This window comes from Dendrobates tinctorius, unplaced genomic scaffold (assembly GCF_039654945.1).
Source record: "Dendrobates tinctorius isolate UK_male_01 unplaced genomic scaffold, ASM3965494v1 ptg000005l, whole genome shotgun sequence".
Classification (NCBI taxonomy): Eukaryota; Metazoa; Chordata; class Amphibia; order Anura; family Dendrobatidae; genus Dendrobates; species Dendrobates tinctorius.
In genome coordinates, this window is record NW_027361673.1 from 25,259,170 (window position 1) to 25,275,000 (window position 15,831).

At 42.0% G+C, this 15,831-nt stretch overlaps 1 protein-coding gene across 1 annotated transcript in view; it reads right to left on the reverse strand.

Annotated features, from left to right (window-relative positions):
• Nucleotides 1-2,217: 2,217 nt before the first annotated feature.
• CMTM6 (CKLF like MARVEL transmembrane domain containing 6) overlaps nucleotides 2,218-15,831 on the reverse strand; it is a 92,041-nt gene continuing 78,427 nt past the window's right edge. The window contains exons 3-4 of the mRNA XM_073568730.1: nucleotides 13,853-13,954; nucleotides 2,218-7,875 (exon numbers count right to left, since the gene is read on the reverse strand). Of these exons, the coding sequence (XP_073424831.1) occupies nucleotides 7,714-7,875; nucleotides 13,853-13,954 (264 nt within the window). The 3' untranslated portion in view covers nucleotides 2,218-7,713. The remainder of the gene's footprint in view (nucleotides 7,876-13,852; nucleotides 13,955-15,831) is intronic.

A 15,831-nucleotide genomic window follows, 5' to 3' on the forward strand; every position in this document is an offset into this window, starting at 1 on the left:
TGTGAGCCAGTCATGTTCTAATTCACCAAGTCATGTCAAAATTGCTTTGTGCATCGGTCACAGCCATTCTGGAACAGAAAAGAGCTTTCTACAAACTGATTCCAAAAAGTTAAAAGCAAACAATTGTCCATGGTCTTTGTACACTGAAGCATCAAGAGGTGTCATCTGGGACTTTATTTTTTTCCTGATGGGGTTAAAAGCTTATAAGTAGGTATTTGCTAAGCTCATGTCATCATAGCAGGTCTTCCTCTTCCGGTCTGCTCTGCCAATGTAAGGGGAAGAAACCAACTTTACATGTCTCTTCCGTAACGGGTCCAGAAGCGTCGGGGCTGTCACCTAAATTAAAGGGAGGAAAGCTTAAAGCAGAGGTGGGGAACCTCAGGCCCCAGGGCCATTTACGGCCCTTAATGCCCTTTTATCCGGCCCCCGGGCAGATTCTCAGGGACTGCAGTGCTTTGGCAAGTTGTATTTTGGCTACCACCAGCTCCTTAATTTCTTCTTGCTCTGTGAGCATACACACGCAGTGTTCACTACTGAACACTGAAGGGTATGCAATGAAAGATTACGTCCTAACACCAGTGCCAGAGTCAGGATGAACTTTGTGGGCGGAGTTTGTACGGCCCCCGAAGGATGGTATAAATATCAAAAGTCTGTAAATGGGACGTAGGCACGCAACGATACGGCAGTGAACCAGGCTGCCCTTTGCAAACTGTGTTTGGGCAGTGCTGCAGGACTCCCTAGTGGTGAGACACTCACCGCTGAGTGTAAGGACGTTTCCCTCTTTAAAGCCTCATCAGCTGGACCCAAGATCCGCGTAAGGATCCAGAGGAGATGCCGTCATCGTCAGGACCACGAGTGGACACCGCCGTCAGGAGATACTACTCCATCTTCCTCAGGACTATGACAGGCTCCTACTGCGATGCATTCTAAGCAGCCCTAGTCACAGACAGGAGTTCGACCACGACTGGCATCTGAGTGATAAGTTATATTTAAATGAATTGTCTGCTTTATTCGTCCTCATTCCATATGTTTTCCCCACTAGTCGTTTTCTGTATTAGGGAATATTATCCCTCCGTTTTCTCCCTGTGTGGGGTTTCTGCTGTAAAATAAACCCCTATCACCCTTGGTCTGTGTACAGTCCATTACTGCATCCTACGTACCTGCAGTCTCCTCACACCCTGACGATGGGGAATTGATGTCGACATCATGCTGATAGACAGATGGTTCCCCAATGCCTATCAGCATGACATCGGCGGTTACACCTCGTTAACAGATCGGAGAAAGAAGATGCTGCACCGGACGTCATCGGAAGCCACAGAATCGCCGGCAGGAGCCAATCTGAGCCAGTAAAAGTCGGCTTGGGGAGAACAGGCAGGTAGTTAGCAACTACCTGCAAGTTCTTAGTCGCATATAGCCCCTTTAAGACTTACCTTCACTGGAATTGAGGGATCCTTATCCCACCCCTGAAAAACAATCACATAGCATTATCATCTCCTCAACCAAACTTCCCAGATTGCAAAATAGTCATGAAACTAATGGTCTCCCAGTATCCAACAGACCCAGACCCATCCATCAGACTGCCAGATAAAGAGGCACACACCACAGAACGCTCTTCCATTGTTCCACAATTCAGTCGCTGCGTGACTTACACCACACCCTCCGACGCGTGGCACTGTGCTTGCTGATGTAAGGCAAACTGCATGGCGAGGGGCTGAACTTGAGCTCAATGGGAGTAAATAAAAAAACCTGCACTTACTTTATGGTTGTGTCATGTTCTTATTGTGTATACACACATACATATCAAAAGGATACCAGGACATAAGACCATGTCCTCATCCAGATGACCATAAATATGGATTTTACAAATGCGACCTCTTGAGGTTCAAATGTACGGAACGGAGATAACCCGGAGGTTGGGATCTCCATGGAGTCTAGGTCCTGCGGTCGCAATACAAATCCTAAAGTGTAGAATATCAAGCAGAGTACAGGTAAGGGGAAGTGAGAGAACCTGCAAATCCTGGTCAGAGTTCTTTGCAGGCTCAATATCTGCACAGATTGGAACCTGACGGACTCATGCGGGCCCCAATGCCACTGTGATCAGAGCATTTCCCATTAGCCAATATGGGGTACATATCAAAACACTCACGAAATACTTTTCGCATAGACACATTCACCCAAACAAAATATTAATGGATAAAAGTCAAGTGATACAAGTGATAATTGTATAACTACTTTATTTAAGATCATGTGGATTCATTTGTTGCATAAAATCACTTTTTGCTAAAATCCTAAAAATATAAACAAGAAAAAAAAACAGTCAAATATAAATCAGTGTCATGTACAGTAGACACATACATCGAGAAATCTGTACATATCAGCATCTGAGGATTTATCAGCCTTATATTCCCATTAAAACATCAATTTTAATAGATATTGGCTAAAAATTCACCAACCCAGTGTAATAAACACAAGCAAAAAAAACAATAACCTGTCCAAAATCCCTACAATAGCCTTCTGTCCCTTCCTGACAGTGGAGGTTGGCACCCTAAAAAGATACGATTTTTTGGCGCCCCCACTTCGCACCAAAAAATCATGGTTGATATATGATTACAAGGCATTGAACTATATTAAGAGACAAAGAGCATTGTCTTTGACTGTTTTATGTATATAATCTGTCTATTCTTGTTTAAGATCTATCCTTCATCCCTTTACTATGCCCATTGTTTTCCAACCTATAGATCATTAGGGGCAAATAGGGTTAGCCTGGGATAGCCGCCGCAGAGTGGGGGCACCACAAAAATCGTATCTTTTTAGGGTGCCAACCTCCACAGTCAGGAAGGGACAGCAGGCTATTGTAGGGATTTTGGAGAGGTTATTGTTTATTTTGCTTGTGTTATTTATTACACTGGGTTGGTGAATTTTTAGCCAATATCTATTAAAATTGATGTTTTAATGGGAATATATGTTTGCACTTAATGGTTTTTCCCAGTCCTTGGGGACATTTTTTGATTTATCAGCCTTTACATGTCTGATTGGGAAAGAATAGTAGTAGATGCAAGACGAGTTTTGTGCAAGGAAAAACAAAATACAAAAGACATCACTTCTATTTAGTCATGGACTACACAGCGACTTGCGGCCACGCGTCATTAGTATGGATGAGCAGACACGTAGAAGTTCAGGTCCGTCCGAACTTCAGTCCAAAGTTCGGGTAGCAGAACTGTACCCGAACTTAAAACCCCATACAAAATCAAAGGGGACCCGAATTTTGGAGCTGGAAAATCTCACTCTGTCCCTCCCCTGTAAAACATTTCCAGGAGAAGTCCATGTTCGGAGTTCAACACCCGATACTTTACAGTTTGGGTTCGCTCATCTCTACTCATTAGGGTTACCGATGTCACGCTGCTAGTCGCCAAAAACTAATCGGTCATGTAGAAATCCTGGAAATTTATAATTCTGCTGACTGTTCCGTTGCAGACACGACCACATTCATAATTAGCTGCAGTGAAGTCCTACAAGTCGCCATGTAGCCATAGTTTTATGCCAATAACAATGCATGCTGTAAACTTAACAAGCTCACTTTCCAACTCTGACAACAAATTATAATCCTTACATGCATGAATAGATATAAAATGGTTATTTATCACCTACAAGCTTTAGTTCACACGTGCATATAAAAAAATTGTCCGTTTTTCGGAAAGAAAATCAGACTATATCATTTGTATTGATAGCCGTATGTAATCATTATGGTATTTGTTCTTAATACATCAGCAGTGAGCAAAAACTCATCCAAAATAGCAAAAAACAAGTGCATGTTGCAATTTTTCACATGGACATTCAGTCCGTATATATATAAAAAAAAAAAATTCTGAACAGCCCTATTGAATACAATCAGTACTAGTGGTGTCTGCGCCGGCAGTTTTTTCCATGGACCGAACTGGAACTGGAAATACAGTCGTGTGAACATAGCCGTATACACATAGAAAAGTCACAGCTCTACTTATTTTATTCACTTATATATCAGCAATAATTCCACAGCACTTTACAAACATAATCACTGCTCCCCCCATTGGGGTTCACAATTTACATTCCCCATCAGTATGTATTTGGAATGTGGGAGAAACCAGAGCACCCAGAAGAAACCCACAAACACGGGGAGAACATACAAACTCCTTGCAGATGTTGTCCTTGGTGGGATTTGGACCAAAGACCCCTATGCTATAAAGTAACTGTGCTAACCCCTGAGCCACCATGCTGCCCTGTCCATTTAAAGAGGTCGTCCACTACTTTAGTATTCATGACCTATCCTTAGGGTAAGTCATCAATATCTGATCAGACTTGGCAGTCATCAGTGTTGTCGGCCGCCAGACGGAAATACTCACTTGCAGAGCTGGCTATCTTCTGGCAGTGGCCGCCGCAGGGCACTGCACATCCGCCTCCTATTGATCTGAATACGAGAAAGATGAGCAGTACCAAGCCTCGGCCACTATCAGAAGATGGCCAGCTCCACAAATGAACATTTCCAGACAGCGGCCGCCAACACAGATAGCTGGTCGCTGAGGATGCCGGACCCCAGCCGATCAGACATTGAAGACCTATCAGAAATTGATGGCTGATCCCAAGGATAGGTCATCAGTGATAATGCAGTGGACAACCTCTTTAATCTTTGCAGGCCATGATAATGTAAAGTCGGTATGCATTTGTTTTTCAACTTTGACAGGATATACAAAAATGTAATGTGTATCAGCATAGCCTGGCAGTTTTCAGATGCCTCCAATTGAAGGGATTTAACAAGTCCAATCCGTTGTTCCATAGAGAACAGGTATCTGGAGCCCACTTATGCTTTTTTTCCAACTACATAACAAAAAAAGAAAAGACACCTGAACATTCACATTTGGTTAGTCCCGGCAAGTGTGTTAGCGAGGAGATGGACACGTTGCACATTTGGCCATTTTGAATGCAAATAACATTCTTAAGCCCCTCATTTCCTTTCATTAAGCCAGTTTTTGAGATAACAAGGAGCTAGATCTGAAACACTAATTCATCTTATGGTATCATCGCCAACTATTTTTATTGAAAGCTGTTTTTTTTAAGCTAGAAAGACTATGGAAATTAGAACACAGAGCAATCTTTATGGGCAATTCACATTTTACTTAGATACCAATATTTTAACGCCCTTCACTACATGCGCCGTACTTGTATTGCGCATGTCGTGTCTCTCGTTGATGTGGGCTCTGGCGCTGAGCCCACATCTTTCCCGGCTCAGGTCAGCAGTTTTGAACAGATGATGTGTGCTCCTAACAGTCGCGGGTGGAATAGTGATCCACCTGCGGCTGTTAACCCGCTAAATACCACTGTCAATCTCTGACAGCGGCATTTAAATTTGATTGCGCCGGAAGCACGTAACGAACCACACTCATCGGCGCCCGTGTCACATGACCGCGGGTCACCAATGGGCTGGCATGACAACCCGGGGTCTGCAGAAGACCCCTGTGGTTGTCATTGCCAGATTGCTATGGCGGTCGGCCCTCATAGGAAGTGAGCTTTTCTGCTACACCAAGGCGATCTTATTATTCCCCGTGTGTAGCAGAGGCAATCAGACGATCGCAGATTCTAGTCTACCAAGGAGACTATTGAGGCATGTAAAAAGTAAAAGAAATTTAAAAAAAAATAAAAATATAAAAAGTTCAAATCACCCCCCATTCAAAATAAAACAATTAAAACTTTTTTTTTTTTTAAATACACATTTGGTATCGCCGCGTTTAGAATCGCCCGATCTATCAAGCTATAAAAAGAATTTGTCTGACCAGTAAACGGTGTAGCGGAAAAAAAAGTCAACGCCAGAATTACATTTTTTTTGTCACCGCAACATTGCATTAAAATGCAATAATGGATGATCAAAGAGATCGTATCATTAAAAATGATAGCTCTGCATGCAAAAAATACACCCTCACCCGGCCCCAGATCACGAAAAATGGAGACGCTACGACTATAGGAAAATGACAATTTTTTTTTTTTTAAACAAACGTTGGGATTTTTTTTTTCATCATTTAAATAAAAAAACAACCTATACATGTTTGGTATCTGCAAACTTGTAATGACCTGGAGAATCACAACAGCAGGTCAGTCTTAGTATTTGGTGAACATGGTAAAAAAAAAAAAATAAATAAATTAAAAAAAAAAGCTGTGGAATTTAACTTTTTTTGCAATTTCACTGTACTTGGAATTTTTTTTTCCCTGTTTTCGAGCACAAGATATGGTAAAAAACAATAGAGTCGTTCAAAAGTACAAGTCGTCTCACAAACTCACAAAACACAAGCCCTCACATGGCCATATTGACGGAAAAATGGCTCTGGAAAAAGTTATGGCTCTGGAAGAAGGGGAGCGAAAAACCGAAACGCAAAAACGAAAAAGGGCTGTGGCGTGAAGGGGTTAAAATTGAGCTTCCCTCCCGCAGGGGGCAAACATTGATAGTACAGAATTTTTTATTATATGGATGACATCCCCACTGAAGTCCCTTCTACGCCAGGTCCAGTGATCGCCACTCTGCTGTGCACAATACACACACAATGCACAGTAGTGGTCAGTGATCACCTCTCTGCTAATGAGCGCAGGCCAGGAAAATGCTGCATTGCTACAACATGCACATATTTTATTATTTTTTTTTAAAGTGCATTTACTTTCGAGTTCCCTAAAAGCTGCCTAAAAAAATGACATATGGGCAACTGCACCTATATAAAAATAAAAAAAAAAACTCTTTTAGTGCTAGATACCAGATTCAAATTTAGAGACTGCCATTTAGTAACTAAAGTCAACCTGCCGTTTACTTCATTGATCGGGTGGGTCTGGTTTATAAAGCCCATTATTAAATATCTTGTTAGGGAATTCTGACTTGTACAGGTCACCTTTATTAGCCTGAGAAACTACATAGAAACCCTCATGTCCCCGAGTACTATGCCCATGCATTACATAACGGCCTATTAATTCCAATGGGAATTGTGCAATACTTTATTTCTCCTGCGGAGGCACTGCAGGAAAATGAAGACACTTGATGCAGTATTTCCCCACAAATTAATTGTTGCGAGTGTGAACCAAGGTACAGCTTGTGATCTGAAACCTTTTTGTTAAGATACCCAGATCATTTACAGTGTACAAAATCTATCTAAGCAATAAGGCACCAAATGTTAATGAAATATGGTGTAGATTGACTACGGATTGTAAGATCCTCCCGTTTAGTAACTTAAATTTTAAATAAAATCTAAAAATCTGATTTTCTATTGTTGATATAAAAAGCGATTTAGATCTGTACAGTAATTCATCCTGGAGCAAGTGACGAGAGGCTTTCATTTCATTGGTCCCCTTCCTAATTATTACAGGTGGACCTCTTGTGATTAGGCAAACTGTGTGTGGCGTTTAAGAAATGCACTGAAATACCCTAAACAGCTAATTTCATTACTTTCAGAGTGATAATAAATAAATAATTGAAGCAATTTATCATGCATACAATGAACCATTATCTGGAATGAATACAAAAATAAACTTAAGAAAAAAAAGAGAGAAGTTATCAGGAAAGGCGACAGATTCCTGCACATCCACATAGTGTTATTATGGATTGTATTCTTCAAAATAGTGGATTTTTATTTACATGTAATAAAAACAGATCGTAAAATTGTATTTAATGATGGACAGATCAACCAGACCCTGTGTATTGCATAATTAAGCAGTTTCTTGAACCGGGGCAGAAGTATTTAATGGTTCGTTCTCCAAAGCGCCATTAGTTCTAACAGCTTGAGGTTCGGGCTGTCGGCCCAGATAGTTGCTTTTATACATAGGCCACAATTCCACAAGAAATGCAAAAGAAGCAAAGAATCCAAACACCTAAAAGATACAAGAATATATTTAAAGTACATACATACAGATATACATTAAAGCACCAGATCTGTTTCCTGTATGGTGCAGTGTAGGTCATTATTAAATAATATTGCAGAAACTCATAAAATGGTGTGCCATGTGTGGGTTATGTCATCTTTGCTCCTTTTTTCCTCTCTGATATACTTTCATTGCTGCACACTACAATTCCCATATTGCTTCTGGGTTCGCACAGGTGCAGTCACGTCACACTGTACTTGCTTAAATCTGAATCCTACTTAAGCATGATAAGTGGCACAGAACTGCTGCCTCTATTAAACTGCAGTCTCTGTGTCCTAAGTAATGCAGCTTCAACCATTCTTCCCTGCCTCCTACTTGTGAAAAGTTTCTCCTCGTCTTTCAAGCAGGAGTCAGGGGAAAGCAGTATGAATGTCATACAAGTAAACTGTGTCTATACTATCTGTACAGATTTTCTAGTGTGAGACTGGGCAGTTTTATAACTCAACAGCTAAGCATTGTATAGACTCACTAAATATCATTTCCCCATTACACAAGTGAATAAGTGATAATAAATGAACAGCATGAGGTTATATAAATAGGAACAAGGAGGGTTGAGTATGGTGAGAAAGAAAGGTGTCTAAAAGCTGCCTGGAGGGATATAATAGGTAATTAAGTACTCCTGCAGCTTACAGGAAGTCCTCTGTTTTGGGGAGACAGAGACATGTACTGGACTGGGGGTCAGATTGTTAGATTGGAGACTGACATTTTTATCCATGTATCCCCCATCTGATTGTCCATCACACTTTGGCACTTATAAACACTGGTGTTTGAAAGTTTGTGAATCCTTCAGAATCATCCATATTTTCTGTATAAATTTGAGTGAAATCTACATCAAATTTTAGTCAAGAATATTGGATGTTACCAATATAATATCTGAGCGGCAACATCATGTTAACTTTTAGGATTAGCAGATAATTTGAATGTGAAATTAGTGTTTGGTCTTTCCAATCAATGGAATCAAGGCGTGAGTGGGTGACCCATTATATTTATAGTTCAGGGATCCAACAAAGTCTAATCTCCACACCTTAGATTTGTTGAAGTGTATCATGTCACAAACTAAGGAGATTTCTGAGGACCTCAGGAGAAGAGTTATTGATGCTCTTCAGGCTGGAAAATGTTACAAAATTATCTTGGACTCCACTATTCCATAGTCGGATAGGTAATGTACAAATGGAGGAAATTCAAGACCATCGTTACCCTCGCCAGTAGTGGTCAAGAGCAGGCCTGTACAACATACGACCCGCCAAAGGATGTTGTGTGGTCTGCAGAGAACCAGACGCAAATACATTTAAACAATTTGGCACCGTGACTGGGGCAGAGCAGAAGTGTCATGTACCGACTGTGGTTCTGATCATGTTGCAATCTTCATGTTAAAACTGAAAAATCCTCAAAATTTAGTTTTGAGCTTATGAGAATTTAATTGAGTTTTGGCTCCAAAAATCCAGTTTATGTTTGGGTGTGTTCCCATTGCTTTTTCTGAATGGTTAAAATAGTCCTACCTGTATGTCTCATATCTGCGGTCTTGTTGTGGAGATGAGTGGAATGAGTTCTTCCAGGCTTTGGGGCGTGCAATGTCTGGAAGAAAACTCTGCCTCCGGTCTTCATTAGCGTACCACCCCACACCAGTGTCAGTGCCCTGTGATGTGTAGTGGTGGCCCCGGAATCCAGCACCCTGCAATAACACGATTACACATCGCTTTTCTGCCCTTTTATGGGCATTGGCTTCTTCTTAGTCTGTGCAGGCGAGTCACCGCTATAGAGACCTCCGGCGTGCATGGTGATAAGGTGCTCTCCCCACTTACATTGACTTCGCTGGCGCCTGCGCAGAAGAAAGAAGAAGCTATTGCTCATAGAAGGGTGGAAAAATGATGTGTAATCGTGTTATTGCAGGGCGCAGGCGCCGGATTCGAGGGCCACCGGTAGACATCACAAGGCACTGTGAAGCCGAAGGGAGGAGGGCAGTACGCCAATGAACACTGGAGGCACAGGTTTCTTCCAGACACCCCATGCTTCAGAGCCTGGAAAGGATCATTACCATAAATGAATAAAAGAGGATTTCTCCACTATAAAGACCACAGATATGATGCATACATATAGGAATATTTTAACCATTCTCTAACCTGTATGCTCATATTAATAGGTTACATGCATCCAAGGAGGGTGACAGATTCCCTTTAAGTCCTGGTTTTAGTCCTATAGGAATGTTGTGGAGTGACCTGATGTGAAGTGAGCAGTTCATGGGGGAAAAACCCTCCAACATAACAGAAGGTGCTGTTTTGTATTGAGGAATGTGATAAAATTCCATCAGTAATAATCAACATTTACTTGAAACGTTTAGATCACGTTATTGCTGCACCAGGGGGTCACACCAGAAACAGAGCAATTTAACCCCTTAGTGACAGAGCCAATTTGGTACTTAATGACCAGGCCATTTTTTACAATTCTGACCACTGTCACTTTATGAGGTTATACCTCTGGAACGCTTCAACATATCCCACTGATTCTGAGAATGTTTTTTCGTGACATATTGTACTTCATGTTAGTGGTAAGATTTATTCGATATGACTTGCGTTTATTTATGAAAAAAATGGAAATTTGGCACAAATTTTAAAAATTTTGCACTTTTCAAACTTTTAATTTTTGTACACTTAAGTCAGAGATTGATGTCACACAAAACAGTTAATAAATAACATTTCCCACATGTCCACTTTACATCAGCACAATTTTGGAAACAATTTTTTTGTTAGGACGTTATAAGGGTGAAAAGTTGACCAGCGATTTCTCATTTTTTTTCAACAAAATTTACAAAACCATCTTTCTAGAGAACACCTCACATTTGAAGTGAGTTTGGGGGGGGGGGGGGGGGGGGGTCAATAAAATAGTAAATACCAAAAAGTAACACCTTTCTAAAAACTGCACCCCTCAAGGTGCTCAAAACCACATTCAAGAAGTTTATTAACCCTTCAGGTGCTTCACGAGGACTAATGCAATGTGGAAGGAAAAAATGAACATTTTACTTTTTCACAATAAATTTACTTTGGAAGCAATTTTTTTATTTTCACAAGGGTATCAGGAGAAAATGGACTACAAAATTGAGAAAAAGGTGCATGACAGGACTCAGAAGGGAGGGAGCACCGTTTCACTTTTTGAACGCAAAACTGTCTGGAATCAATTGTGGCGTCATGTCGCGTTTGGAGACCCCCCTGATGTACCTAAACAGTGGAACCCCCACGATTCTAACTCCAACCCTAACCATAACCCTAATCGAAAACCTAATCATAACCCTAATCCCAACCCTAACCCTAACTTTAGCCCAACCCATTATTTTTTTTTTTATTATTTTTACCTAACTAAGGGGGTGATAAAGGAGGGTTTGATTTACTATTTTTTTATTTTGATCACTGTGATAGGGTCTATCAATAGGAAAACTTTCTGTCACGTGCGGCTGTATACACCGCCTCCAGCAGGGCAAATTTCGATTATCACACGTGTACCTGGATACACCGCCTCCAGCAGGGCAAATTTCGATAATCACACGTGTACCTGGATACACAGCCTCCAGCAGGGCGAATTTAGAGTAAAGGGGAACACCGGGGGGAACAGTTACAGTGGTGGGCCCTGCAATATGGAACGGGGACGTGGAGACCTCCTGCACGCCCCTGAGGCAGTGGCCCTAAACTCCTACTGATCCCTATGCAGGTTCCTCACCGGTCACCGAGCCGGATACCTCAATCCCTAGCTCGCCCTGCACCTATCCCTTACTAGTGCATTGAACGGTGCAGAAACTAATCCCACCACTGTACTAATAAACACAAGGAAAAATATAACAAACAGGGAAAACACCACTTAGCTTTGCTCTGTTGCTATTGCTCCCAGCAACAGAGTACGACACCCGAATTCAGCTTCCACCTGAAGGTACTACACCAGAGCTCTGACTGAGCTGCAAGGAACTCCTCTCTATAGCTCCTTCCTTCACCAAACTTGGTTGGAAATGACCAATATCACCAACAGTGAATGAGACCACCTGCCACTCTTTTATAGGAAGGAGCCAGGTTCATCACCTGCTTGGTAATTACATGAAATAACGCTAGCGACCACTGGGGGAAAAATTAACTTTAAGCCAACAGCTTAAAGGAAAAAAAAGGTTATTTGTGCAAAATCGGTCACAATCCATCATGGATCGTGACACTTTCAAGTTGTTGTCGGGTAGCGGCTGGCATATCTCGGCAGGCGCACTGCGCATGCGCCCGCCATTTTCTCCTGGAAGATGTCGGCGCCCCGGGGAATTTCACTGGGGGATACAGGGACACAGAAGGTACCAGGGGTGGATCGAGGGGACCCCATTTCTTCCTCCTCTGATGTGCAATCACATTAGAGGAGGGAGAAATTAAATGGAAAATTGGAGGCTTTTTTTTTGCCGCTAATAATGGTGATCGCAACACTGGGGTCGGTAAAAACCGACCCAAATCATGTTCTCTGGGGTCTCAGCTACCCCTTGTAGCTGAGACCCAGGAGAAATTCTGACCCTGGGGGGCGCTATACCACTGAGGAATAAGTACCCTTAACTGCTGCCGTTAAAAGGAGTCGGTCGTTAAGGCGTTAAAAAACTTACAAAGTCTAATATTTCTAACTTATTTGCTTAATTTGGTTCTCTTTACCTACTTTTAGTACATATGAAAATCTGATTCTGATGTAGTTTTAGGTAAAATTTATGCAGAAATTTGTTAAATTCTGAAAGAGTCATAAACTTTCAAGCACCAGTGTATCTAGTGTACCAATTTCCCTACAGTTCAGACTCCTACTTTCATTTAGCCTCCACCTTAAAGTCCAGATTTAACTCTGAATTTATTCCTATATGCTTTACTAGCAATACACTGATGCAACAACATTACATGGGCTGATAGTCAGTCCTCTAGTAACAGTGTGATTATTCTTCTCATTATAGTCTCCAATATAAACTAATAGATTCTACACTGAAATAGGGTGTACTATCATTTTCTACATTAGATCAGGGCACCAGGAGTTGTGTAATCATCATCAGTAACTGTAATAGTAGTTTCTGGCCTTCATTTTTCAGGAAGTGTGTTGTACACTCTATGCAATGTCATCATACAGGAAGTTCTGTTGAATTAGATGGTGATCCATTTCACAGACATTGTATAATAAGGCACTTTGTCACGACTACATGCCTCTGCTTTGGAGAAAAAAAGTCTCCACTGACTCTGGTTTTCAAAAATTAATGAAGTTGTTAATGAAGGAGCTCACCTCAGCAGTCAACAACTGTATGAACGTTTTTATAAAACTTTGTTTTATTGAATGGAATTTGGATTTTCCCGTGAATATCTGGCTAGTATCGGGGAAAGAGGAGTCCGTAGTTATTGGGTCCCATGCCCAAACCCCTTTCCCCCTTTATTTTTCTCTTTCTTCTCTTCTTGTGCTTCTTCCTACCTATTTCTATTCCTAATTGTTTGGGTTCGCCATTTTACTTCGTGATGTGGAATTTTGCATTCGGTTCCTTAATGTTCGACTTGTGCTATTGCCATTATGATCCCATCGTGAAGACAATACTTTATCCTTGTGATGACAGCCTTTATGGTTCTTTTTTGTTTTTTTCTATTTCTGCACTTTTCATGCTTTGTGATTGTATTTTTGAAAATTTGAAAATAGTGATAAATAATAAAAAAAAAAAAAAATTAAACAACATGGATCGTGAACTGTGCCTCCCTACACGGTCACACGTAAAATTTGCCTCTTCTTTAGAGACCATGCTTTTCTTTCCCAGCATTACTGTCTTACCTTACATAATTCTCATCATATGGAAAACATTTCGACACCAGCTTTGGTTCTATGCTTTTTATGTTGCCAGACAAACAATATTTTATCAATAAACCCAAGAACTACCCTAAATGAAATCTATTTCACTTACCACAGATGCTGTTCCGAGTGACGTATTATTGTCCATTGTAGCAGCAAACACAATGGAAGCTAACAAGAAGACGACACCAACGACTGCAGTAACCCAGAAGTCCTACAAAAGATAAAAGATGTGCAATTTGTTGTACTTTCCACTAGATGGCGCTCAAAGTAAAGCTATGTAAAGTAAGACTATGCCACCCCATAGATTTCTTTTTTTTTGTAGACCAGTCTTGCTTTTTTTTGGGAGAGGGTGGGAAGGGAGAGAGGAGGGTGCGACTTGAGCAGTATTTGTCAGTGGCGTTGTTGTAAGGTGCTAGTTAAATAACTTATTTATTCTTTATTGGGAGGAATATAAAGAAAACAGCAATTTTGTTTTGCATTTCAAACTATGTGTGCAACACCATGAATAGCGTAAAATATTTACCGTATATACTGGAATATAAGTCGAGATTTTCAGCCCAAAAAATTGAGCTGAAAGTCCCCCTCTCGTCTTATATTCGAGTCATATACAAAGGGGGTCAGAGGGGGAGGGGGGGCGGGGGTGTCAGGTCATACTTACCCGTCCTGACGCTGTCTCTTGAGCCCCCAGCTTCTCCCCGTGCTCTCTCTTCCTGCCTTCAGCGGTCACGTGGTGATGCTCATTAAAAGTCATGAATATGCGCATATTAATGAGCAGCACCACGTGACCGCTGAAGGCAGGAAGAGAGAGCGCGGAGAAGCTGGGGACTCAAGCGACAGCCTCAGGACGGGTAAGTATAACGATACTCACCTGTCCTGCGTCCATGGCTGCTTGCTGCTGTCTGTCATCGGTCAGTGACTTCAGACAGCAGAGGGCGCGGTGACGTGGTTAGTGCGCGCCGCGCCCCCTGCAGTCTGAACGTCACTGACTGATGACGTGGCAGATAGTGGTGAGCAGCCATGGACGCAGGACAGGTGAGAATCTGACACCCAGCGACGGAGAGGTGAGTATGTCTTTTTTTTTATTTTTACATGCAGCAGCAGCAGCACATGGGGGAATAATCTATGGAGCTTCTTATGGGGGGCAGTATATGGGGGAACAATCTATGGAGCTTCTTCTGAGGACACCATATGGGGGAATAATCTATGGAGCATTTCCCACCCTAGACTTATACTCGAGTCAATAAGTTCTCCCAGTTCTTTGTGGCAAAATTAGGGCGGTCGACTTGTACTCGGATCGACTTATACTCGAGTATATACGGTAATTATACTGAAATGCAGAATAAAGTTAAGTGATACAAAGTTTGCACAGTTTTATTACTTTTCTACAGTGCATGCGCACTTCGAACAGATGGGGAAATAAAATCCCTATTTGGTCGCCGATTTTTTTTTGAGAAACAAGCTGGGCTTGCTGGTCCAAGTGGCTTGTGTGCAAAGTGGGAGTTAAAGGGGTTGTTGTTCTCCTTTAAGGAAATGCATTTTTTCACGTATTTCTAGTTAAACATCATTTTTGCATTTGGGATTTAACAACTCATTACAGACATCAGCTGTACGTGTATGGTGCAAGTTAATAGTGGGTGCATGGGGTAAACTCATGGGGTGACCTTGCCCCATACCCGGCAGGTAATGGCTGCGTGTTAGGGTGGAGTCAGACAGCCGTATAAACTGGACCGAGATCAGAACTCAGTACTCGGACTGACCGGTGAGCGCGGCAGCTTCACATATTTCTATGTAGCAGTCACGCTTGGGACTGGAGAGCCGTCTGCCAGTCTGTGCACTACGTTTCGATTTCTCGCCGATTTACATGGCCGTCTGACTGCGCCTATAAAGCCAGGAGCTCCCTCTAACAGAAGCGGGTGTATCGGAGCTCCCTCTAACAGACGCGGGTGGAGCGGAGCTCCCTCTAACAGACGCGGGTGGAGCGGAGCTCCCTCTAACAGACACGGGTGGAGCGGAGCTCCCTCTAACAGACACGGGTGGAGCGGAGCTCCCTCTAACAGAAACGGGTGGAGCGGAGCTCCCTCTAACAGA